This window comes from Chroicocephalus ridibundus, chromosome 8 (assembly GCF_963924245.1).
Source record: "Chroicocephalus ridibundus chromosome 8, bChrRid1.1, whole genome shotgun sequence".
In the NCBI taxonomy this organism is placed as follows: Eukaryota; Metazoa; Chordata; class Aves; order Charadriiformes; family Laridae; genus Chroicocephalus; species Chroicocephalus ridibundus.
This window is the reverse complement of record NC_086291.1, coordinates 56,376,482-56,402,562: the sequence shown is the minus strand read 5'-3', so window position 1 is coordinate 56,402,562 and position 26,081 is coordinate 56,376,482. Positions and strand designations below refer to the sequence as shown.

Here is a 26,081-nt window from a genome sequence, read left to right as displayed (position 1 = left end):
CCGTTTTTTTCAGACACGTACTACGTCTCATCCAAAGGCAGCGCTTTTCCCATATTTCTTTTGCAGTACCAACAATAATTCTCTAATTTTTTTCCTCTCTCTCGTGCGCAAACAAGTTAATAACTACATTTGCCGTTCCACTATCCCTAAAATAAGTGAAACTTCATAATTTGAGAGTTGGACTATCTTTAATTTTCTAACAAGCGTAGAGTTAAAACGTGAAAGCGGACAAAGCAGAATTCAGCATTGTGAAGAGTGCAAAACCCAGCATCTGCGGCTCCAGTTTGATTTCCGAAATGAGCGTTGAATCCAGGGTGATAGGCACCAGTCAGACACCAGAGCAAGAATGCCAGTTAATTATATGAAGAGAAGAATCCCTGTTAAATTATTCTAGGGTTATCGTAAATATAACCAGAAATACCATAATTGCCATCATTAGCAGAGCAACCTGTGCGGAATAGTAAGAGAAAAAAAAATGCTGTGCTTCTGGGACTATTTTTATGTCTATAAGGAGGAATTTTGCAAGTGCTTTCATTCTCTCCAACCTACAAGAGGAAAGGTTGTCTGCCTTCCACGGTTTAATGAGCAACACTTCCGAATCCTGCTACGGGCTTAGAGGCAGTTTAATGAGTACGGTGCCAGTGGAAAGTCATCGTTGTCCGAGCTGAAAGAAAACACGGCTTAAATCGCAAAAAAATCTAATGTTCAAGATTGTGACTGAGGAATACAAAAGCCGAGTCTTGTCACAGGGCTACGAGGCTGACACGGAGCGGCACCTTCACGGCAGTGAATTGGGCCTGGTCCTGCCCCATAAGGGATCTAAGGATCGGGGCCAAGCCCCGCGTGGGGCTCCCCTTGGGTCTGCTGGGCCAAATCCCACCTGCCCTGGTCCGCAGGGGCGGAGGGAGCGGAGGGGTCTGTCAGCCGGGAGAGGTCACGGCGGCAGGCGCCGGAGCAGCCGGCCCTCCTCTGCCCCGGGGACAGGAGCAGAGCGCGGCTGAGAGCCGCTTTCTAAGAGAAAACTACACAAGATAGATTTCCCCGGGCTGTCTATTCTTGCTGTCCTTCCTCAGACGGAAACAAAGGCAACAACACAAATAGGGAGGGTGACATTTAGCTGAAGAAAAAAGCAAGATGAACTAAGCTGCTAATTATACCTCCCGTACGAAGACAAAAGACGTTTTCCAAAGTAACTAAATATTGTACCTTTATCCATAATTAGGACAGGATATCGCCAGAGTGGAACATGAAGGTAAGAAGACAAAGACAGGGAGAGAGGGTTTTTTTATAGCTTTTTTTTTTTTTTTTTTAAAGATCGTTAAAATTGCCACCAGAAATATGCTGAAAAAGACAAGTTTGTGGGCAGAAGCACCACAGAATGAGGAAGAAATGCCACAGGAAGGAAGGAGAGTAATTCTAGGAGTAAACAGCTACTTTTAGAAAATACCATCTGTCCTGAATAGGAGTTTGCCATACATTGTGACTCAAAAGGCTTCTTCCCTGAATTCCCAGCTCTGGCTTCGTTAAAAGTTGAAAACCTTAACCTGCCCCAGATCAGGTCACATCCCGTGACTAATGTGTACCTTCATCCAGAGCCAAAAGTTACCGGGTAGGAAAATCTCCAGTTCCAGAATTCGTCTTGATTCCTCCTGTGATGCCCTGACATTGCTGCATTTTTCCACCTCGATTTTTCCATCTATGGAAACTCGCAGGACCTGTCTGCCTCGGGAGGCGCGCGCGTTCTCGCCTGCTAATGCCTGTGGAAGACAAAGCAGTACGTAAACGGCAGGAGCCATGTCGCAGTAGGTGTGAAAAATCTGATATTGCTTAAAATCAAAGTTGGCAGGACACGGACAACAGGAGTAGAGCAGGTCACCTCCGCCTTTTCCATGGAAAAGAGCCCGGGATGTCTAAAATGCACAGAGAAATGAACTATTTTAGGTAATGGAAGGAAAAATACATTAATGAGCAGCTTTGCAAGTCATTTATACTCAATCTTCTAATTATCCACAAACATTGGAGGTGGGAAGTTGTCTTCTGAAATATGTTATTCTCCATCAAAGATTGTTTTCTTCAGGGCTTTCTGTGATATCAGTAGGAAATCAGAAAATAAGAGGGAAAACAATTAATAGATATAAACATCAATCAGGCTGGAAAACAGGCCAAATGGGTTTGATCCTTTGAGGGAAGGAGGCAGGCTTTCATCGCTAAGTCCTAGGCAACTCCTAAAGGATGAAGAACTGAGCAGCAAAGGGGAAAAGAAAAAGAGGCAGATCCAGTTGCGGATTACACGGGAACAAGCTTAGCAGAGACTGTCCCCAAATGGCCTTGCCAGGGAGAGAGGCTTTTTACCTTACATTTTCCCCAGGAAGACTTCCCTTTGGATAATAAAACTGTGCTGGGGACAAAACCAAGCAGGAACACCCCAGCCAAAGAGTTGTCTTGGGTCCGACCAGCGACGGTTCCCACCCCACACGGGGGACGGTCACTGTCCCCTCCCCTTTGTACAGAGGAGCCCACGTCGCTGGTGCCTCTCGCCACCCACCGGAGCCAGCAGCAGAGGAGGGACACGAGTGCCTAAGGGGGGTACGCCACGTCGGAAGTCTTCCACGGTTTATTCTGAGTTACTGCAGTTTTTAACGGCGCCCTTTGTGCGTGATCTTGATGGGGAGGGAGAAGATCATGCTTTGGGGAGCCGGTGGACACTGATGCGGACATTCAAAGCCAGATGTCCATGGAGATTCTCCAATTGCTTCCTGTCAGCCACCCCGCTCTTACCTCTTCCCGCAGGTCTGGAATATGAACAGGCAGCATCCACACCGTGGCAGAGACGTAGCGCACACACTTTATTATTGTATAAACACCGTTTATCCCCTCCTGCAGTCTCCCGCGGAGTGGAAGTGACAAACCCCAACCTGCCACAGCCTGCTCTGGAACACCAGCCTACCGGAGAGATTCCCTATTTCAGCACGGGTAGGAAGAGGGAGGGAAGCTTCAGGGAGCCAGCCTGCTCTCAATTAGCGGTTATCTCCAGCAGCGTGTCTGATTAATGGCTGCGCCTCACACTGTGCCTATATAATAGGTGCGGGGAAGGTGCTTTAAAAGCGCTTTGCTCCTAATTACTGTGGAGACTGAAACGGTGGGTCTCTCTCGTTACAGTAAACATCTTCCCTGTCCTTCTCCCAGCCGAGGTCTATGCAAGCGCCAGGGCTGGCCGGGGCGAGCAGACCACACCGCGCGGGAGGAAGCACGGCAGGTACAGCTGGCTGGGGCCAGCAGGAGCCTGAGCACCGTGGACTTGAGGAAAGTTGTGTGCTGCCATCAGCGCTGAGCGTTCTCACCGCAGGGGACCTCATGCCCTGCACCAGAGTCTTTCTGCCTTCATGGACCAGAGTCCAGCTTTTTTGGAGCTGATCCTCAAGGTATGGCAGCATCTGTCGTGCCAAGCACAAGCCTTCCTGGAGCTACAGAGAGCTCTACGTGTTGGTGTAACGCATTAGCACTTAGAACATGTCACTTCAGACCCAGCTTGCGGCTGAACTGCAGTCCCATTCCCTATCCTGCCACAGACAGAGACTTTGGACAAGCCCCTTTAGTGTGTCTGCAGCAGAGCTAAACCGTACTCACATACTTGTGTCTTGGGGTAGCTCAGCTGAAGCATGAACAGCTGCATTGCACAACTCACCTGCTGTGCCTTGATGCCCCAACTTCTCAAGAGCTTGTCTGCTCAGCTTCTGGCTTACAGGGACCTGCGATGTGCCATAACTCTTTCCCAGCGAGTTACAGGGAAACCTTGTCTTTACTTCCAAGGGAAGGCATTGGAAGATCACTTCAAACTCGGGCAACTTCAGCCTGCATCCTGGCTCCACGGGAGGAAAGGGAGCAGCACAAGTTCCTCTCCCTCAGCCTGCAGGACTCAGCAAGCCCCGGCTGAGCACACACCACCACAGCTGGGCAAAGTGGGACCTCATGGTGGTGAGCAGGAGGCAGGGACCCAGATTCACCTTTTGGTTCGGTCTGCTGAGAAAATGGCCTTATACTCAGTGGACAATTTGCTTCACGCCAGTTCTAGTTTAGCATCAGCAGAGCTCTCTCTCCCACCTATGTATCAACAGGTCTTTGGGGCTGGTTTGGGTGTTAGGACACCCTGGGGTGACTTTCAGGCCAGACCAGTCTGCTGAACTGGTTTCAGCCATGTGGGTCCCTGGCACATCAGGGAGAGATGAGAATGACATCCCGGCCACCAGGCAGCTCCTTGGCTTCGGGCATAAAGACGCAGATATGACTAGTCACCAGCCACGAATCTGGAGGTCTTTTCAGAAAAGTCACTCTACCAGCACCAAACCCACGGCTGTGCTACGAACAGGAATGCAACAACATTTCCCAATCACAGCTGAATTAGAAGAAAATTACACTCAATTCATGGCTGTCTGGGCGACCTATTCCAAACCTTGCTCCCCTCTCCTCCTTTTCAGTAAGTTCACTTAATCGCGCATTCACTGCAAAGTAAAGAAAGGTTTTAAAGTACATTTACCTTGTAAAAATATCAAATCTTCTTTAGAAATGAGCACTGGTGAATTATGAATGAAGGCATGCAGTGCTGAAAGTCCCTGCTTATACATTTTTAAGTGTAGCCTTTCACTTCTGATAATGCTTTAAAAAACCCACTGGACTGGAGCTTACAGTCTATCGCGAAGACCAGCCGTATCGTCACCACCGCGCTCCCCGCTCCGAGGAGCTCCCAGCTGCTCCGGTCGTGCCGTCTCCCCTGCAGCCCGGAGGAGAGGCCAGCAGGGCTGAGCAAGGCCACGTCAAAGGGCAGGAGAGGAGGAATTCACTGTAAGTAGCCATTATACACCGGGAAGGAAATGTAAAGATTAAAAAATAAATTAAAAAAAAACCAAAACCCAAAAACCAACAGCACAAAAATTCACACAGACGGATTTCCAGCACCAGAGCTCTTATCGTGACGCTTTGCGGGGCAGGGTGGGCGCTGGTGTGGCCGTGCCCAGCCCCACTAAGGGATGTCCACAGGCGTCTCTCCAGCTCCCCAGAGCCGGGCACCGCCGCAGGTTTGACGTCCCCATGCCCAGCGGTGGCACGGTGACCTGTTGGAGGGGTGCTGGGGGACACGCGTTCCCTCGGAGGACAGGGTGAGCTGCTGCAATGTGTGGGAAGGATCCTTTCGGTGCGGTTCGGAGCCCAGGGCGAGGTTGTGCCAACACAGCTGCGTGGACCCAGGCGGTGGCTGGGTCGGTGCCAGCGCTGGAGGTCCTCAAATACTCACGGGTGCTGAGTGGCCTAAAAAATGTCTCAGGGCTCTGCTTTGCAAACATTCTTATTTTCTTCTGCAGAGTAAGAGACCTACCAAGTTTGAGATAAGACGCCACTGAATTTAAGTGAGGTGGAGAAAGGGGGAGAAGAGAACCCCCGGCTTGTCCTTCCCTCTCACGCACTGGCTCTGCCGGCGCTTGTCCAGAGACAATTCTCATTACTTCGGAGTTAAAGGCCAGAAGGGAACCTTAGACCTGATCTCAACCTGATCTTCCGTACGTCAGCGTTTCGCCAGTATCCCCGGCCTGAGCCCAGGAATTGTCTGACCGAAGCAGTTACCTGAAAGGCAGCTACAGGTGATTTGAAGCCACGAGGAAGTGCGACGTGCTTCACTTGCCAGCTTCTCCTGACGCCCTCCACTTAGCGTGGGCGCCTTCTCTCCAGTCTGAGCGTCTCACTTTGCTCTGCCCTTTTTCACCATATTATATATATCCTGCAGTCGCGTTCCCTTGCAGCCTTCCCTTCAGCTAAGCTCTTTCCCTTCGGCAGCGCCAGTCTCTTCTGAGCTCCCATCAGCACTCCCAAACCCTCCAACACCTGAACAGCCGTCACTGGCACCACGGGTGCTTGAGCAGAACCAAAACAACCTTCTCCCACCTACCTACTCTCCGGTCCAGCAATCAGACCACATCTAGGCAAATATCAACTTTATAACTTAGACCTTATCTAGAAAATCCGTTTTCTATTTGTTTAGCTTTAATTATAGTCATGTCCATGCATTTTACCTTCATAGGATTCACTATCCACCTCTTGGTCCCTGTGACGTCCCACCAGCGGGAATGTCTGGCCCCATCCAAACGCCGATGTAGCAGTACCATCCTTCTAGTCCTGGATTTTACCACATTCAAGCTGCCCAAAAATGAATTCTCACGGGCAGGAGACTTCCTTGGCCGATTCTTCTGGGATGCTTAGTGGCGAGAATAATTAAGTCTGATTTTTTCATTAGCAGATGATGCCTAACATCGTCCCAGGTGGTGGACCAGGAGGTGCCAGCCAAGCTCATGTGAGAAGAGAGCTTCCCAAATCCAGAAGGGATCTGTTGGATACCTCTCCCTTTCCCATGGCTGTGTCAGCTTCAGTGTCTCCACCTAAGAGTAGGCCTGTGATGTTGCTAGGATATGTTTTTGCTTAAAACCAAACATCTTTTTTATTTTCCTTCCTGTTTGGGATTTTTGGATCTATATCTCCCCCTCACAGTCATTTTCTGGACCAAATGAGCCCCAGTTTGTGTCGGCTGCTGCCCATTCCCACACACACTCCTCCTCAGGTGGGGTGTGCTGCTTTTTTCATTCTGGATGGAGCATTTGTTTCATCAGTGACTCAAAAGTGGGCTTTCACCTCAGATTGCTGCCTTCTGCCTCAAGTGGAGTTTTCACATTTTAAGAATTGGCAGGTTTTTACTCCCATTTTCTTTCCTCCTTTTTTTTCTTTTTTGAATCGGTTCCACTTGACAGCGATCCTCTTTGTGAAATATCTCCTTTGCAGCACGGCGTATACGTGGCTGGTTTTGTTTGCTAAAAATTTTTAGTCATCAACCTGGGGTTCTGAGCTCTAAATACCCACAACCATCCAACGAGGTCTCCTCCTCAGCTCCGCGATATTCCCCGGCCCGACCCCGAAAGCGCTGTGCATTCCCTGACACAGACGCCTGGGTTAAAAAAAAAAATAAAAAATTAAAAATCAAATAGAATGGTTTAGTTAGAAACTTAATGTGCAAATAAATAGCTCAAGGTACAATACGGTAGGGTGCACCGGGTTTTAGGAAATGTGCATGTACCGTATTGGATCCGGCTCTCCTCCCAACACCGGAGGGACGTGCCAGCAGCGCGCTGCTCCAGCTCCCCGCCGGTGGCAACCTGCCCCCCTGGAAACGCCGTTAAGGAAAAAATCTCTGCCCAGAAAAAGGGAGAAACCCCGATGGCAGCGAATTCCGGCCCGCGCTCCAATGCGTTATCAGAGCGCGCCATCTAGAGGGCGGCGGCGGCATCGCCAGCTCCCAGCCCGGGGCACGGCGCGGCCGAGGCCGTTCTGCTCCCGCCCCGCGGGAAACGCTCCCGCCTCCCCCCCGCCCCCTCGCCGCGGCCGGGGGCTCCGCAGGAACCCGCGCTGTGGGCAAGATTTCCCTGGCTCTGGGCGAACTGCTGTGGAGGTGCCCAAAGCGAGGGGCTGCGTGTCCCGGGGGGGGGGGAAGCCTTCCAGAGCCGTAACCCGAGAGGTCGACGCTTCCCACCCCTTGGCACCAGGCTCTTCCTTCGAGCCGTTGTTATCGGGGTCAGCGGCAATCAGCCTTTCCACGGTACGATGTATGCAGACCTCTCTCATTTCTTCTGCTTACATATTTATTTTTTTTTTTTTTTTTTTTAAACGCATATCCTCCCCCTCTCTGCATGAAAGCCGACTGCCATCACGCAGGGCTGTAGCCGGGCAGACCACCACCTGGAGCCAGCGGTTGCACGTGGGCTCTTACTAAATTGACATTAAGCTTGAGAGCGACCTCTTATTCAGCCGGGCAAATATTTCCTGGCTTGCTTTGTGACAACTGACTGATCAAACCATTAATCAGTTTCTCATTAGGTTATTAGCACATACTACTGTATTAATCGATGCACTGTTCAGAGGAGGGTGAATGTTTTTGCCAGGGTACGTAGTGATTCATGAAATCTTAGCTAGCGCTGGTCAGCCATGAAGCAAACCCCGCTCTTAAACACCGTGACAGCTGGAGAATGTTTATCTTTCAAAGAGGAAAAAATCCATTCCCAGTCTGTGGACCACTTTGCTAGAAAGGCGGGCATCTAGTGGGAGAGTGGGAAAATAATTCTCTTATTGACTTGTTGCGTTACCAGCCGATGGCCGTCGGGTGCTGCGCAGCTGGGGGAGCACTGGGACGCTGCTGCCAGTGGCAGGGGATGACTCAGGGAGCGGAGGAGCTTGGCAGAGCCACCGATTTCTGCCTCCAAAGCGCAGGTCCACGTGATGTCTCAGGCATCTGGCAAGAGATGAGTCCAGGCTCAGCCTTCCCATCGGATAATAAATAAATCATTAATGAAATTAATGAAGTAAAAATCCTGGACTACTACAAAATTGTTTGAAATAAGCCTAGAGACTGAGGCAAGAAACTGGCTGATGTACAAATACCTGCACATAGACAACGTCTCCGCGTTATTTCTAATGCGACCAGCCCAACGGCAAGAGGTTGGGCAAGTAGGAAGAAAATGTACAACCTACAGGGCCAGAACAGTGAGGGCCGCCCCCATTTTGCAGTTTAATGACTTTTAGCATCACGCTCACCTTTGCAGGACCTTGACCCTCCTCCTCTCCCCGGGGAGCGCAGCACAGAAGCCGAGTTAAGTCTTTAAATGTGTTTTGCACAAAAAGTCCTTGCCGCTTGGCTCTCCGGGGGAGAAAAGGCGTGAATATGGACCGTGAAGTTTTTGAGGCAGCTGTGCTTGGAAATGGTCTCTCTAATGGTTTAGGGCGTAATGAAACCAAGCAGGCAGCGTCGGGGGTCTTTCCCTCCAAGGGATTAAGGGGGGTTTGACCCCGAGCAGTGAACAGCAGCTGACCCTGAAGGAATATACGGCGCGGGAGCCCCCACTCCTGCTCTCCCCGCCATGCCCGGTGCTCTCCCCTTACTCACACTTGGATGAGGCTGTTGGGGTCCCCCCGACAAGCGCGGGTGACAGAGCTGGCAGGGAGGCAGAGGGCAGTGGCACTGCCGCAGCGGTGCTTCCCCGCCAGGTCCCCGTGTCCTGCCAGATCCCGGTGCTCCACCGGCAGCATCCCGATGCCGTGGGCTGGGATACAGCCAAACCCGTTCAGGGGACATTACCGTGGTGACAACCTGCTCCCGCATCGCAACACTGCCAGTTTCTGAATGCACTTTGATAGCACAACTTGAAGTCAAATTGCTGTTGATAACCTCGTGTAACACAGGTCTTACAATGATTTCATGTGAAATAACCCTTGAACGGCTAATCCTTCATAAATGTCACATCTCGCCTTCTGCAGGACCTGTGGATTGCCTTTCCCGTTGCAGATGGAGGCCAGCAGGAGCTGCTTCTTGTGAAGCTGCCGGATCCGTCCCCGTGAGCCCTCGTTCCTGTTCCAACATGTCACCGTTTCCCCCCCATCACTTCTCCCGTCACGGCACAGCTCATGCCATCGAGCACCTTTGCACGGGAGAGCCGACGCCAGCGCCAGGTGACGGGATGAGAAGGCTTTTCAGAGGGGTACTCTTACGCGAAGGTGTTGTCCTTCCCTTAGACGCCCCAAGGACACTCAGAGGTTTCCCTACCCACCCCTCATCTGGTCACAAAATACATCGACGAGCTGCGAGACGGATGCATTTGTAGGACTGGGATTGCTCAGTTTTACCCTGTCCTAAGGAAAACTGGGGACATCCCTTGAAATCTGTGAATGGTTGCTCTCCTTGACTTCCAAATAAAGATTAAGCTCTAAATTGCCCAAATCAGATACGAATGCATCGGGGTTGGAGCCAGGCGACAAGCTCCAGACCCAGACTCCAGCAACCAAAAATAACCTTGGGAAACAATCTCCTAAACTCCAAGTTTTAATCAAGAACATGTCCATCCCCACCCATATTCCAGGGGAATGGATCTAAATACATCTCTGGCTCTCTACTTGATGCTGTTCAACCCCGTATCAAACAAACATAAATCGCTGCGATGCCTTTTTTTAGAAGTTTTCCCCACAAAAGCTAGCAAGGGATGCAGAGACCCTTAACCACAAAAAGGCTGAGATGAATTCTGCATGCTCCAAATTTAGAGATATTTGGATCCAAGATTTCTATTGCGTTCTGCTTCAAAATGCAAATAAGAGTTCATGGTTCAGACAGCCCTTCCATGATCCTCTCATCCCGGTGTCCGATTTTAACTTATTAAATAAAACGAACGGAAAGAAGTGTTCTCTGCCCAAGCTCAGTTACTGCAGAATAATTCCAAAGCACATTGTATGACCCACAAAACTCCCATGCTCCAGTTTCCTCGGCTGCCAGCAGACATCTCCGCAGCCTGTGCCAGAACAGGATTCCCTGCTTATTTTAAGGGATAATTCGGCTGCTTCGCATCCTGCTTCCTAGAAATCCTACTTCCACCCCAACGTCCTTTGTCAATACCGACGCATCTCTCCACACCTCAGCCATTTGAGAGGTTGTTTCTGTTCGTAGGCTGCATCTGCAGTACGAATCGCCTTCGGCAGCGCAGGGCGCGATGGCAGGTAAGAGGCTGCTCCAAGCCTTTCCCAATTATGCTGAATAAACCCGAGCAGGAGCCACCGGGCCCGGCTAAGCCAGTAAAGCGCTGTGCCTGCTGTCCTGCAGTCGCACACCGCGCTGGAAAAGGCGGCTCGCACCCGGGGCTGCTTCTGCGGCTCATTCTGGCACGTGCCGGGTGTTGCTCGGCTGGGTTAACGCTGGGGACATGAAGCAAAATACCCAGGACTGCCTCGTATTGTCGCTTCCTTTCAGATCGATGCTGTGTGTAGGGCAGTAGCAGTACGTGATTTGGAGGGTCAGCACACGCCGTGGTAGTCTCAGAGAATTTAAAATTCCTTTTTGTGATTGCGCTTATCTTTTTTTGGATATTGAAGGAACAAAAAGCAAAAATACCCCAATTTGCCAAGACTCCAAGGCAGCTATAAAGGAAGAAGAGTTGAAATGATCCCTGCGTCTCACCTCCACCCACTGACCGCCCCTCCACGGGCCAGTCTACAGATGGTAACACTGAGGCTCCTACTCGAGACTGTCGTTAACAGCAGGATCCGCAGTTAAATATAGATGCATCCCTTGTTGTTTCCGGGGTCACATCACTGCCTTTGTCACCACCCACACTCCTCCTCCTCCTCCCGTCACCCCAGCAGCTGCCGACTGACCCGGGCCCTTTGCTGGTGGCTCCGTTTCACGAGGAGGAGGTTGGCTGCTGGGGTGGCCTTGCAGTCCTGGCTGGGGACGGGGGTGCGGGCACCAGCCCAGCCCTGCTCCCCGCGAAGCTTCACGCCGCAAAATACCCCATATAACACCATTTTCACCGCGCGGCTGGGCTGCGGCTCCGAGGAGAGGGGTTGTGCTGTGTGCACTTTGGGGACTGTTCACCACTGTCGGAGCAGATGGGCACATAGACAGTCGGATTTAGGAATATCTTTTGCATGGTAAAAGCGCTGACTTTGCTCCCCTGTGACATCCGAGATCCTATTTGTTAGCTTTTGAGCACACGGCCAAAACCAGAGTCCCTCAATCCTTCGAGTTTCATAGATTGCTGTTTGCCTAGAAATTCACACCAGCCGTTACGTACGTGTAAGTCATCTTCTCTTATTTCCCCAAAAGTGTTTACCCAGAGCTCAAGAATTAGGACCCATATTTCTAAATTCTAAAGTCCTGAGAATTATTCATAGGAATTAACGAACAACTCAGTAAATAAGGAATATACTAAAGAAAAATAAACTGCTCTCACGAATACTCATCAACCGAGGTGCGCCTGTAAGGAACCACCCCTGTGCCCGCACACAGCCTGACGGGCTGCTGCAGAAATAGCTTAGACGGTAAATACACGGGCTTCGGCTCTCAAATACAGAAATCTTAACCCTTAATCAAAATATGCAGCTTACTGAAAACTCACCTATATCAATCTGAAAGCACCGTGCACCAGACAAGCGGGAAGAAGCTGAACTTCCATTAAAATCCTCAGTTTCCGAAAGGTTTCACTGTGCTAAATTCCGCTGTCTGAAGGAGAGCAGCTACACGCTGAGCATGAGGAAAGAGAGAAACTTTTAGCACTACAATTTGGCTTTAGACACTTTAAAAGACACCCCAAAGACATTTCAAACAGCAACGCTGGTGAAGAAAATAATCCGAGGTCAAAACTTAATGGGAGGAAGCAGAGAAAAAGCTGGTTTATATTTTTATATAGGTTCTCTTTATCACACTTACCCAGTTCAAACAGAAAACAGGGCTCCACAAACAGAGACGCAGCGAAGCTCCCAGCCTTCCTAAAGACAGCGGAACCGGGGACCTGCATTACACTACAGACACGTCCACCTGAAACTGCTAATGGTGAGCCTGCGCTTCAGGTGGCAGAGATCAAAGCTAATTCCCCTTCAGACTCTGCTGCGTGCGTCGGGAAGCCTCTCCCGAGATGAAAAGGATGGAAAAGCAAGAAGGGAGTTTGCTCAGAAATCTCAAAATACGACGTTAGCTGACCCTCCTCTGCTGAGTTGCTTTCATGTGATAGATAGCCAAATACTTGAAGGATGATAAATGATGAGCTGTGAATGATTATTCTAATTCAGAGGAAGAGAAGAAGGCTTACGTCTGGCATTGAGGAAAATGTCATCAGATGTCCCTGACACATTAACCATCAAGCGTTTATCCTGGAATGAAGTCAAGTAGTTTAACCGGCGTTATCAAAATATGACATTTTTTTTCAGAATGACAAAAAGCCTCGACAATAGAACTCGCTTACTGGGAGAAATACATCAAGTCAGATCTATGAGTTAGGAGCGGGGCGTTGTGGGAAAACGAAATCATACTGGTAATGGCGAAATATTATTACCATTTGGTAACTAAGAGGCAGGAAACGTCTTACAAAGCGCGATCCTGTTTTAAAGGTGGGTGTTGCGGAAAGCTGGAATATCCTAGGAGGTTAACGCAGCCACAAGTTGCACCTTATGGAGAAATCAGAAAGGAAAGCAGTAGATGGAGGACCTGCAGAGACCAATCCTGCAGCTCGGTTGGGGAGGAGCAGGGGGTCCCTGCCTACCATCCTCTTCCTCACTTCACTTAGAGCCCAGTTCCCAGTTGTCCTGCCCGTTTGATCCGCGCTGTTTTGAGATTGTTCATGCAGCTCCCAGAAAACTTCTGCGTGGGTGAGTTATGAGTAAGTGAACTGGAATGAATTATTACTTTCAAATGAAAATAAAATCAGCAAAACATAACAGTGCTGCCTCTCCCTATCCCTCCGCTCCCCCGAGGCGCAGGATTTGTGGTGCTCAGGGTGCACCAATCTTCGTACCACAGAGCGAGCCCTCAGCTGCTCAGCCTGCCTGCGCCCACCGCTGTGGGTCCTGCATTCACGCAGTCCCTGGAGGTGTCACGGCTTCTAACGGTGACCGTCGCTGGTGGCTGGAGACGCCGTTGGCATAGACAAGCTGTGCGTGTGCTCCTGCAGCTCGGAGCCCACCCCCTCGTCCACCAAGGAGCCAGTGACCTGCATCGCCATGGGGTGATCCCCTTTGCCCTTACGGGACCACTTGTGTGGGGTCAGCCCGGGCAAAGCTTGCTTGCACGTTGTATTTGCTTGCCTTGCAATTGTCCATTTTGCCATATCAGATAGTAAAAAGTCCTCGACTCGCTGACTGTGAGCTGTGTGCGAGGCAGACGGGAGAGACAGGTTTGGATTTGCTGGGCCGTGCATCTGTCGAGTGCTTGTGTGACCCCCCCCAAAAGTCCCTTAAACCGAGACACGTGTGGTTAGAGAGCAGACACAGCACCACAGACACCAGCCAGGTCCTCCAGCCCCCGCGTAGCTACCAAACTCCTAAATACTGCAGTTTGGGACTGGGTAAAATGAGGCCGCTCCGTCGTTTGGATTTACGGCGGTAGGAGAGCCACGTTGCCTGTGGGATATTTGATAGGCGTCTCTGAGGCCTGTTGGTGCCACAATGGTAGACCTTAGCTCAGCTGGGAGTTCGCTTCTCTCCTTCGGCGCTGCTCCTCCACGCCTGGCTGACTGTTGTCCTTTCTCCTCTGGAATAATTATGATGGCTGAAAATAAATGTGTGGGACAACTCCTGCCAGTTTCCACAATTTAACAGCACATGGGCATTTGTGTGAAAGTGTGAGCCAGGATGTTTGTGTTCATTCTCTTAATTCTCTCGACAAAATGGTTTTATAAATAATCAGGCCTTAATTGTGTGATTCCAGTTAATGCAGAGGGAGTTAATTAACATCTGGAACAAGTTTCCTGGCCTGAGCTATTAGCTGTGTCTGGTGCAGAATTCAAACAATGTATGAAGTGAGGCCTATAGCCAAATGATTTTGTACATAGCTGAAATGAGAAATGACCAAAGATGGATGAGGTACGGCAGCTGTGCCAGGATAATGGCCGATTTTGGTAAACAAGTGTGGACTGAGTCAAGGCACGGTTGTTGTGCTGGTCCAAGGGGTGCCACTATGTGGCAAAGAACAGACATCACGTCTCGATTTATCCCCTCTTCAAACCCTCTGGCTCTTCCTACTTGTCTCCAAAAGCCTCGCGGATCAGTGATTCCGGACACTTTCACAGCTGGGGGAGGAACAATCCCACCAACACAAAGGCCAGGTCTCCTGTGCAACCTTGTGCATCCCTGCTGTGTTTCATCCCATCTGTTCGCGAAGTCAAAGAGGAGGATTTAATTTTGTGCCACTGAGAAGGAGAAAAATACCGAATCACGAGCAGGCAAACTCTGAACCTCCGCCCCATGCATCTGTGCCAAACAGAGAAACTGGGATGTGGCTTTTTACCTGCCGGCGTCCCGCCTGCAGAAAGGTGCTGGGCAAACCAAGGACAGAGTGCAAAATTTTGGAAATCCTTTTTGTCCAACCTAAACTGATTTATTTTTTTTTTAATTCTTTGCAAAGCTTTTTAATTGTCTTTCCAGCATTTTTAGTTTTAAGTAGAAAAATGAGTAAAAAAAAAAAACCAAGAATTTTGCTTAATAAATGTCTAAAAGCTAGAGACCTGCCCGTGTTCTCCCTCCACTGTCTTTGAAGCCACGACCCCATGGGAGCAAAGGAGAAATAATATATCGTAGTGCTGAGTCGTGTGATATTACTCACAGTCAACCCTCAAACGGCCCTAGGGCTTCACAGGAGTGTGGAAAGCCCTCAGCTTGGCCGCCTGGAATTTCTGACAAAACCATTTTTTTGGCCGATAGTCATGTCCCAGGAGGAGGTAGGAGAAATGGCTTTTCACCCTGAAAACCTTTCTTTTCCCATTTATCACTACCAAAACACACCGAGCATCTCTAGACATGGATTTTCACATATGCCTTGTGAATCTCCGTATCTTGCTAGGGCAGGGATAATATATCTGAGCTAGTTTCTGTAGTTGCTCTCTTATTACCACCTCTAATGTGATGAATTGTTATTGAAGGTTTCTTATTCACGTTCCTGTTTCGGTACAAACCCGTTCTGTGTTTTATGCATGAGTTCTACACTACTGCAGCTAGAAGGCATGCAGATGAGGAATGCCTCTCCAAACAACCCCCTTGCTAGGAACTATAAACAATTCTCACTAAGCTGCAGCAGAAAACCACAAATTGTGGTGCAAATTGTATTTCTGTGAAGTTCTATGTATGAACACATAAGAAAAGCGGAAGGGAAAGCAATTCAACGGGTGGCCATGGGTGAAGCAGAGAGCAATTTCGGATGAAATGGAGGTGGAGAGTGTAGCAAGACTCATCGCTTTCATAGAAATGAGGGTCCCTGAGTCGAATGTCAGAAGGTCTCTTATACGGGTATCAGGTGCCATCGCAGCCAAGCACCCAGCCAGGTCTGGGGAACTCTCCTTCTCCTTCTCTCATACCAGAGCAACTGGGAGAGTGATTGCCACCACCTTGATTTCCCCACCTTCTTCTTTGTTTGCCAAAGCTACAGATCTTGTACTAAAAATAAAGTCGTTTACTGGCGGTATAGACTACTGTTGAGTGACCCAAAGCCTGCTGAAGGTCACCGCTTGTTTCCGCTGATTCAGACTGAAGGAGGGCAGGTTTAGATTGAATACAAGGAAGAAGTTCTTTATGATGAGGGTAGCGCGACACTGGAACACGTTGCTGTGAAACTGTGGCTGCCCCATCCCTGGAGGTGTTCAAGGCCAGGTTGGATGAGGCATTAAGCGACCTGGGCTGGTGGGAGGTGTCCCTGCCCAGGGCAAGGGACAGAATTTGGACTGCATGATCTTTACAAGGTCCCCTACAACCCAAACTGTTCTATGATAAATGTAAAAGTTTTGGGATAAAGTCCTAAACTGCAACCAGCTCTGGCTCCCAAGTCAGTGGGAGAGCAGGAGAAGCCGTGCTGCTGGGAAACACCAGTGAGAGGACGGGGACGTCAGCGTGCAGTCCCACACACCGAGGTACCCGCCATTGTTCTGAGGAACTGTAACAATGAGTCACTCAGCCCTGTCTGGATTTATGGCTGGTCTGAATTTCATGCACAATTTTCATAATCTGTGTCATAATTACAAAAATTGCAAATAACTTTTTAATATCAATGTTAAAAAAGTAGGCAAATCTTTCACAGCATTTTTATGGCCTATTTACAATCTCAAATGAAATGGTTTACAACTCTGTGTTCTGAAAATATACAACGTAAGAAAACACTAGCCTGGCAAAATTATGCTTTTATGGTAATGACAGGGATGAGTTATAGTTACTCTAGTTAAACTATAACGGCTGCACAGATGCTGGGAAAAAGCTATTGTACACCATGTTTTGCCACCGTAAGCGTGGCACCTGCTGGCTCCACCACGGTACGTGTAAGAGCATGTTAGCTTTGCTTTATGAATATTATTTTCAAGGATTATAATTGGACCATAAACATTCACTTGGGGATAAAATATCAGTGTGCAGGCTTTAAAAAATACCTGCTAGTTTTGCATATCTGGATTTCAGAAGCGAGTTTACGAGAGACAATATATCATTTGTTTCTGATCCTGTAGGACTCAAAACTGGCCTGCGTTCTCCTTATGGTCTGTATGAATTTCTAGCAGGTGATATTTATTTTAGTGATATTTACAGAGCCGGAAACTAAATCCTCCAGCCCACTGCTGGCTATCAGGAAATAATAATATTTATGCACAGATTACGTGTGACACAAGTGGCAGTGGCAGGCGTTTCCTATGCGTCATGCCAAGCCGCCCCTGCTCCCACCCATGGTCCCGCTCGCCCCTGAGGTTTTGCTCAAGGACAGCCGCGCTGGTTGTCATGACCCACCTCCTCTTGCTGGGTTTAGTCTCACAAACCAGCCGCTGAGGCGGGAATTGAATCTAAGTGTCGCTTTCCACGGAAACGGGCGCGGAAGAGAGCGGCCACGAGCACAGAGAGCAGAGCTGGCCACCAGCCCGAACACACGTGCTGGACACGGGCGAGCTGATTGCACTCCCCGCTGCAGGAAAATACAGGAACTGAGGGAAATCACCTTGCCAAAACTATGCCGCTACAATCATCTGCTCTAATTCCCGTTACAGAAAACTTTACCTATTATATACTGTCAGTAAATATGTAAAGATTTTGGTCAAAGTCTATTGTCTGCCTTCCTTAGCAAGGCAATTTTCATAGAGTATGAAGAACCGTAAAAAAGGCACGAACAGATTGTGTAAAGTCTGAGTCCACTAACCCACTTCTGCTTTTTAAAAATTGTTATAAATCAGAAGGAAGACTCTTTGAATTACCGCAATTTCAGTGAGGTAAAACACCTCCAAAGAGAGGAACCGCGGCTAAAAATCAAAGTGGACCTTTACTCGTGTCTCAAGGATCGTGGGTTTTAGCGAGGGAAAAATCTTCCCAAGTCTGTGGCCCAGCTTTGTCTTTACTTTTAACTTCCTCGGTGCAGCTGGACAGAGCGTGAGTGAAGATCAGGCATTATCTATTTCGCTCTCCGCCACGGATCCTGCTCTGTCTCCCTCAATACTAAAGCCCTGGTAACGCCGTAGGCAGCAGTAGCCGACCCTTCCCGTTAAGACCTCCTCTGCCGTGGGTGCCTCACGCACGTGCCTACTGATGGATTTTAGAGCGGAGACGATGTTTTATTTTGGGTGTCTGCTCTGGCTCCATATTCCCAAGAAAACACCTCTTGTATCTATTTTTTGTTTTGTGCCACGTATTTCCCCCTGCTCCCTGCTATAATGTATTGCTATATTCCACCGAAAAAGCTTCCAAATGTCCATCTTTGTCAAAACTCTAGGAGCCACTTAAGCGTCACTTTAAAGGGCTCTTTATCACTCGGAGGAATTTTCCCCTAATTGTATCCTTTAACTCCAAAAGGGGTTTGGGGACACGCTTTGTATGAAAGATGCTGTAGAAAACAGAAGTTGCGCTGCTAGTGGTTCTGCTTTTGTGTTTCCGTGCAGGTATCTCCCTGCACACCAATTTGCTTTCTCTTCTCCAATACCCGTTTCCTCCTGGGGCTAGCTCCCAGGACAGAGCTGTCTTCAAATAATTTAATTATCATGTGGCATACACCTTTTTAGTCCCCCCTGAAATGGCGCGCGATGCCTTTGGTTTGCATCACTTGTTGGAAAACACTCCAAAGCATTGAAAAACTATTAAATTGTTACAGTATTGGATGCCAACACACAGGGCTATTAGTCTAATTCATCCTTCAGATCAAAGCCCACACAGGCAGCTCTCCTGCCTACAGCTATTTTCCTTTTACTTTCCTGCTTGACAGTAGTCCCTCATATCCCTCTGTTCTACTTTCTTTGAACGTACACATTTTCCTTTAGTCATGGAAATATAATTTATGTCTATTATACCGTATTATAGATTGCAGATCAGGACAAGCGTGCATTACTGCCTGGAACGTCTGTTTATTGTACGTCGGGTTTCTAAAAATAAATAAATAAGAAAGCCACCCGGCTTCGCTGGGGAGAGAAAAATAAGAAGGGGGAGGACTCGGGGGCTGGGGGGAGCCGCGCTCTGTTCTCGAAGTTTAATTTCCAAGCAGAGACCTTGCCGCATGATTTATTAACATCACGCTGTTTGCTTTTGTCACGTTGTGGATGTGGCGGGGGAAGCGTTGGCCCCTCTCCAGCCCGGACCACCCAGCGAGGCAGCGCGGCTACCGGCGGCGCACACCCCGCTCCACGGCTTCACCCCCAGTTCTCCTCCTCCCTCCGTCCCCGGCTCCCCCACCCCGTCCGAGCCAAGAGGAATAACAACAATAACACCACCAACACCCCCCTCCCCCCCCAAAGAAAAAATAATATCCTAACAGACGGGCTGTCTGGGATGCGAGAATTGCAAAACCAGTCCCCACCCCATCACGGCGAGGGTGTGCGGGGAGGAGAGGGAGCGTGAGGAGGGGGCAGAGAGGATCGAGACAGACAGAGGGGAGGGAAGAAGGGAGGAGGGAGTCCAAGCGCTGAGGAACATCACTCCATCTCTCTCTCACTCCACAGGAGCTGAGCAAGGAGCAGGACGATGTTTGACAACACGCAGTACCCCTATAACTGCTTCAATTACGATGGGGACGATTATCCTACCTGTAGTTCTGACGAAGAGAAAAAATTCACCAGACCGGCGTACAGGTAAGATGAAGTTTTTCCAAGTCCCCCCATCCCTGGGGAGGCGGCAGAGCTCTGGGCTGGCGGGATGACAGCTCTCGGGGAGCGGGGCACCTCTCCCAGGTGTGCCCACCGCGGCGGGCAGGTCCCCCCCCCCCCGATCGTTTGAAGAGTTTGGGATTTGTTCCCTCCCGTGCGGGGTCACAGCAACTCTGGCGTGCTGTTGAGCCACCAGGTCTCAGATGGTCTCCTCCGACCTCCAGGAGCCCCGGGAGACGTGGAATTAAATGTGCAGCGTGCCGATGGGCGAAGGGGATGCAGACGGTCCCGGGGTGGTGGGAGACGTGCGGTGTAGGTGTTCTCAGGGGCAACTAAGGTCCTCTCCACGAGCAGGCAGTGACAGTGACAGCGCCTCTGACCCTGGTCTGTCTCACTGCAGCCTTCCAGCTCAGGGAAACTTTCCTGGTGGGGTTCGAGAGGTGGGTGACGGTTCTGTAACCCTGGATCTAAGCCCTCTGCCGGGACAAGCAGCCGGGTCGGGGCTCCTTTGCCTGGACCTAATGCCCCCGAGGGGCCCCGGGGCTCGGGGTTGTCCCTGGGACGTCTCGGGTCAGGGCACAGATCCACCGGCAGAACTTTCGGAAGCAGGGTACAGGCACACGTGTACCCATGTGGTCCTAAAAACCGAGTATGTGAGTAAAGCGGCGGTGTAACAGCAAGTTTTCCTTTTTTCAGCTACATTGCCTTAATTGCAATGGCCATCCAGCAAAGTCCTTCAAATAAAGTCACCCTCTCTGGCATTTATGACTTTATAATGAAGAAATTTCCTTACTACAGATCAAATCAAAGAGCCTGGCAGAACTCCATCCGACATAACTTATCGCTTAACAGTTGTTTTGTAAAGGTAAGATCAGTAACTGTATATTTACATACAGACTGTGCATGGCTAAAAAAATGTATGCAGGAATAATGTCATCACCAGGAAAGAAGGGAAACAAACAGCTGAGCTGGGAATCACTTAAAATCTCTCTGAGTTGTCAATTACAGAGATAAAGAGTGTCTCCTTGTGTGATGCGTGCTAATAGATAGCAAATCGAAGAGGATGGAGTTTACATCCTATTCGTATAATGAAAGAGAATAGGCTTAAAAGTCTTGTCATATGTGTTTACACCATTCCTGAATGTAAATGAATGCAGATGTGAAGCAGCAGCATCTGTAACACATACAAATACTGAACTGCCTTTAAATAAATGCAGGTTCCCAGAACAGAAGGGAATGAGAAGGGGAAAGGAAACTACTGGAGCTTTGCGACGGGATGCGAATCCATGCTGGATCTCTTTGAAAATGGGAATTACAGGCGAAGGCGGAGGAGGAGGAACGTGAAAAGGGAACATAAGGAGCAGAGACCAAGCAGAGGGAAAAGTCCTTCATCCCCCGATCTGCCTTCTGTGGACTCTGCTTTGAACATTTCCTCTTCTGAAAGTAAACACGAAAGAATCGAGTCGGGCCCGAGACTACTGGAGCCTCGTGGGTTTGCTCCGAGCAGCGTGACCCCCAGGCAGAGCCTGAGCAATTCCTCCTTAGCAAAATCGGATTCCGAAATCAAATTCAGCATCGATTACATCCTTTCAGCCCCCGACCCTTTGCCTGTCCTGAGATCTCAGTATAATGTGCAAGAAAATAAATATCACCTACTGGAGGCTCAGCAAATTAATCTCCAGTTCTGGACAATGTGATGGTATTTGGTGGTGGTGCCGAAGCCCGAGTCGCAGCGTGTTCAGCAGCCTCACGCCACCGACACCAGCCGCCTGCCTCCCCCCTTCCTCCCCACGCAGCCCCCGGAAGGGGTTACCCACTCTCCGGCTCGTTCCCTGCCGGTACCCAAAGAACTGTGCCAAGATTGAAGCGTAAATAACAGTTACCAATATCGGTTTTCACTACGCTGAACTTCATGAAATTCTAGCTCTGTTTGCTGAACTGTCGTGGACATCGTTTAACACCACAAGAAATTTCCTCTCTCAAGCAGAATCCGACAGAAAAGAGACTTACTTATCACCCCTTGCTTTGTTAAAGACAAAGTGAATTTGATTCCACTTTCACTGGTGGAAATTAGGATTAATTCCGCTGAAGTATATAGGTCAGAACTTAAGCTGATCTAAAGCAGTGTAATTCTGTCGATTTACACTGGCTGAGAATGTAAGGGGGGGGGGGGGCTTTGTTTTCTTAAAAGGAATCACAGAAAATCACTGTCTTCCCTTATTTTTTATTTTAACATCATATTTCAAACAGTTTTGCAGCTTTAATTCATCATTAATTAGAAAACATAGTTGTTAATAAGTGTTTAAAGTATATTTTTGTTGCTATTCGGGGCAGAGTTGTTTAAACTGTTGAAGTGAAGCCGTACTCAAAATAACGCCAAGAAAGCTAATTGCAGGGCTGCTGAACTCGGGGAGACTTGGGTGGGAAACGTGACAGAGGCGTAGGGCTTCTCCTGCCTTGGCTTTACACAAACACCCCCAACTTCTCCCCTTGTGCTACCGTAAAGCTCCCTGAGATGCTGCAGGGAAGCCCCTGAACGTGTTTCGTTCAGCAAGCGTGAGGGCAGACCGGGCTTTGCAGGAAGCTGGATCCAGTGTTGGCCAAAGCTAAAATTCCAGCTCCCGGCTTTGAGACAAGTTGTATGTTCCTGTTCAATAGATCTTTACTGATCCTTCTTGCAAGCACTTACCAAAGTGATACTTGATACGATTGCAGCAAAGCTGCTGAGGTTTATCATTTCCAGGCAGCGATGTTACACCATGAGCCCCGTTTCTGTAGAAAGCCTTTTCATTTCGTCACCATTTCCGTGGTATTCCAGAACGGAACCTGACGGACAATGATGAACTGTAACCAGCATTTAAGAACTTGCTTTTACACAACTCGTTCAGGATGAATTGCTTCCCAGCACCTAACGGCAGCATTAGAAAAGACTCCGCAAAGCCTTGGGTTCGGCTTGGCAGCTACAATCTTCGCCTCGTGCGGATGAAAGGAAGACAGACAAGGATCCTGGTGGTTTTAAGCAATTATATACAGAGAGATAAAATTATCTTTGCAACATGAACTAAAGGTAAATGAAGGTATACGAGATAAGACTAAGCAAAATTGTGCTAGAGGTATTGCTCAGGCATGACTTGAATTTTTATGCAGAAGCTTTGACATTTCACTAAGTTATTTTACGTTGTGTCTAATATATACTGTACATTTATACTATATATTCTTATATAATGTTATTGAGAAAGGGAGCAATATCACTGCACTTATATGTTGTAAAACTGCATGATGTATGTTGTCACGATGCTGAAACTCCTGCCATATGCTTAAAATTTACCATCAGTGGTATTTCACACTGATTGGTAATAAATGCTCATTTTTTGGAAAACTATAAAACTTGCTATCTTCGGGCATTTCCACAGCATGCAAAACTCGGCGCTTCTTCTTCAGAAAAGACAAAAATGGAAAATCCCCTCAGTTACATGGCTGCATGTCTTCCAAACTTTGAAGGTATGATTTCTTGTGACCGGATTCTGCCGTCAGACGGGAGCTTTCTGTGAATCCGTGGTTACTCTGGGCGACAATCTGAAAGCAAAATTTGGCTCTTTAGACCTGATTCATCTGCTGTTTACATTGACGTCAGAAAAACCTCTGGGGTCACTGGGCAGAGGGATTCTCATTTGAAGAGGGACGAGAATTTGCTCCTTTAGTATTTATGGTAGTACATAGATGTGGGAAGGGCATGTCCTCATTTAGTCCTTCGATGTGTGCATGCGCTCCCTGGTGGGTTGGGATGTGTGCCCCTCCAGCGTCCTGCCTGCATTTATATATTCATGCTTTATACGCGGATTCTTTTCGTGATTGTTTTAAACATGGCAATGCTGCTGTTAGGCTGATAGCTATTGTCCCCATCTGCAGTATATTTGAAATATATATATATTTTGCCGTGAAATGTGCGAATATGATTCTTACTGTGTGTTCTTCGTTAATGCTGTTAGCAAAAAGGTAACTCAGTGACAGCAAAAGTTCCTCCTAAGGAACCCCTTACCCGGGTGACCACGGCGGGCTGCCGAGACCAGCGGAGATACAGTTATGGCTACTAAGCGATATAGGATTAATGTATTAGGAAAGGCAGAAATACACCCAGGTGGATTTACAGCAGAGATCCCAAACCATTTTCAGTGAGAGGAATTAATATTCACAAATAGCCATGTCCTTTGCTCACAGTAAAGTGCCTGCTGGGAGAGACTGTCATACTTGAGCTTTCCTACCATATAATCAAAGAAATTTGTGTACAAATAGGTGTTAACATTTGTTTTGCAAAGGATATCAATCATATTTCAAAAAATGAAGGGACATATTTCAATTTACCCAGTATATTATATTCTGACGACTCCAGAAAGGTTTCCAGCACTTAAAGTGAATGGCATTTAATATAGAACAACATAACAGGGGTGAGGGCTAGACGTGACCTTATTCAAATGTCGTAGCCATTACAAAGCCATTCCCAATGTAATTATAATTAAATACTTTATGCCTTTCTTGCAAATCCTCTGATCGATCATTGATATTAACATTAATATTGTATTACCCCCGAGCAAATGTCTCCCACACAAGTGTTATGGATCACCAGGTTTCCATTAACAAAGTTGTGAGCTATTGCCGTATGCTGGTCGTGGATAAATTTACGTAAATTACCTTTTCTCAGGGAAGGGGGGAAAAAGTCTGTGTTTTTTTCCTTTTATCCCTGCACTTTGAGTCAGGAGCTATTTCTTCAGCTCCATCACAGCCTGTCAGCCGCTCACATAGAGCCGTAAGGAAAGCAAAAAGGAGAATCTCACAGGAGCACCCTCTCTGCCCTGTGGTGAAGCAGGTGAGTGTTCTCCCGACGTGGCTGGTTTGGTCCCGGGTGGAAGGCTGAGCTGAAGGCAGGGCAGGGCTCTGCGCCCACCGGCGCCACACCGGGCTGTGCACAGCACCCGAAGCCAGAAAAGGTACTGGTGTTTGGCTCAATTCCTCACCTCGAGGGTCTTCCTGACTGCGAGGTGACACCCAGAACCAGCCATGGGTTTCCCAACCCCAAAAGAGTTGCGTCCTCGGGGGCCTGACGCGGCCCGTCCAGCGGCCAGGGGACAGCGAGCCTTTTGTCCTCTCCTGTTAGAGCCATAAATACTTTTGCAAAGGAAAGATGAAAGGTTTCTTTCTGGGGAGAAGCTAGACCCGGCCTCACCGAGGGACCCTGGGGTGCTTTGTTTGTTTATCCTTTTAAAGGAAGGCTTCCCGTGATAAAGCAAAGATTTGGATGGAGCTACGCCAGGTTATTCTGCAGCGATTTTACGTCTAATGATTTAATTTCTTCGGGTTTTGCCATTGGTGTCGCAGGAGTGGGTTTTGCACAGCAAGACGGTGCTCTGCCTCTGATAACACCCGATGCAGGCCAGTGGCTGACCTCACCACGGGAACCCTCCCTCAGCAGAACCCCCTCCTCATTATGGGAGCGTTAATGCGAATCAGGATAGACGAAAACAAACCTTTTCTTTGTCAGTAAAGCCAAGTTCCCCTGTTTTTCTGCCAATCAGATAGATCTTATTACTTGAGACCCATTAACTACCCATCTAAACAGAAGCTGCGTTCAAGGAGCATTTGGAGGTCAACCCACACTGGGGAGCTGACTCTGCCCACCCCTTTGCTTTCTTGTGCTCCATCTTTTTGCTTGGGCTGCCAGAACCTTCCTCAACCACACGGCAGGTTGGTCCTGCTGCCTTGCAGAGCAATCTGCATGCTCCCTTGAAGCAAAATCGAGATTTTTGCACCATTTTCTGGTCACAGGGGGTTTTCCTTTTGGGTAGCAATTGCCTGTTCCAGTCCAAATCTTATGTGTCTTCTCCACTCTCTACTGATAGAGGGGACACAGCGGGAGGAGAAGGGGGTCGGAGGGACAAACCTTGGGGAAAAAGCTCTGCTACACGTCTTCTAGTAGTAGAGAGCTGGTTGGGACTCTGTGAATGGGTCCTTGGGCCCCTGGGGCTGTGTATCAAGTCTCTGTAGCATACATCGAGGGCGACATCTCCCCAGCGTCCCACCACACTCAAGCTCGGTAGGAAGTGGGAACCTAGCCCACATGCCCCTAAGCAATCAGGTCCTTAATCTTCGCCTCTGGCAGCATTAACACAAATCCCTGTCCGTGATCAGCACTTCAGATCCCAAACCCAAGAGGTGGAAATCCTGCGCTGCTCATTCCATCTGGCCTCTCCCCTCTCGGGCTCCTCCGGGGCGTGTTCTCCTCCCAGCTGTGGGGGTGTAAATCCTTGCAAATCCATTAACTTTGGTACAATTGCTTTTGGAATTGAAATAGCACGTGTGAAACTGAACTCCACGTATTATACCCAACGCCTCTACTCACACAGTCTGCCAAACGGTGCCAGCAACTCATCTCCTAGG

The 26,081-nt window shown here is 48.8% G+C and overlaps 1 protein-coding gene and 1 long non-coding RNA gene across 3 annotated transcripts; one reads left to right on the top strand and one right to left on the bottom strand.

The window, feature by feature from the left end:
- Positions 1-7,931: 7,931 nt before the first annotated feature.
- On the bottom strand, positions 7,932-12,460 carry LOC134519567 (uncharacterized). Its single transcript, XR_010072256.1, has 3 exons — positions 12,278-12,460; positions 11,967-12,091; positions 7,932-8,347 (listed from the first exon to the last, which is right to left on the bottom strand). It is a non-coding gene; the product is annotated as an uncharacterized LOC134519567 (long non-coding RNA).
- On the top strand, positions 10,405-23,583 carry FOXL3 (forkhead box L3). Of its 2 annotated transcripts, none has more exons than XM_063343934.1 (4): positions 10,405-10,569; positions 19,506-19,634; positions 20,448-20,514; positions 20,867-23,583. In XM_063343934.1, exons 2-4 carry the CDS (start codon positions 19,528-19,530, stop codon positions 21,344-21,346), a joined length of 654 nt encoding a protein of 217 aa, XP_063200004.1. In that variant the 5' UTR covers positions 10,405-10,569; positions 19,506-19,527; the 3' UTR covers positions 21,347-23,583. The 2 variants fall into 2 exon arrangements, with proteins under 2 accessions (XP_063200004.1, XP_063200003.1); XM_063343933.1 differs by having other exon boundaries at positions 20,346-20,514.
- The last annotated feature ends 2,498 nt before the right edge of the window (positions 23,584-26,081 follow it).

What these genes read in the sequence shown, in the direction of transcription:
- FOXL3 (XM_063343933.1), top strand. Translation starts at nt 19,528, where the DNA reads ATGTTTGACAACACGCAGTACCCCTATAACTGCTTCAATTACGATGGG. An exon ending in TTCACCAGACCGGCGTACAG is followed by an intron (nt 19,635 to 20,345) that starts GTAAGATGAAGT and finishes TCCTTTTTTCAG; the next exon opens with CTACATTGCCTTAATTGCAA. An exon ending in TTAACAGTTGTTTTGTAAAG is followed by an intron (nt 20,515 to 20,866) that starts GTAAGATCAGTA and finishes AAATAAATGCAG; the next exon opens with GTTCCCAGAACAGAAGGGAA.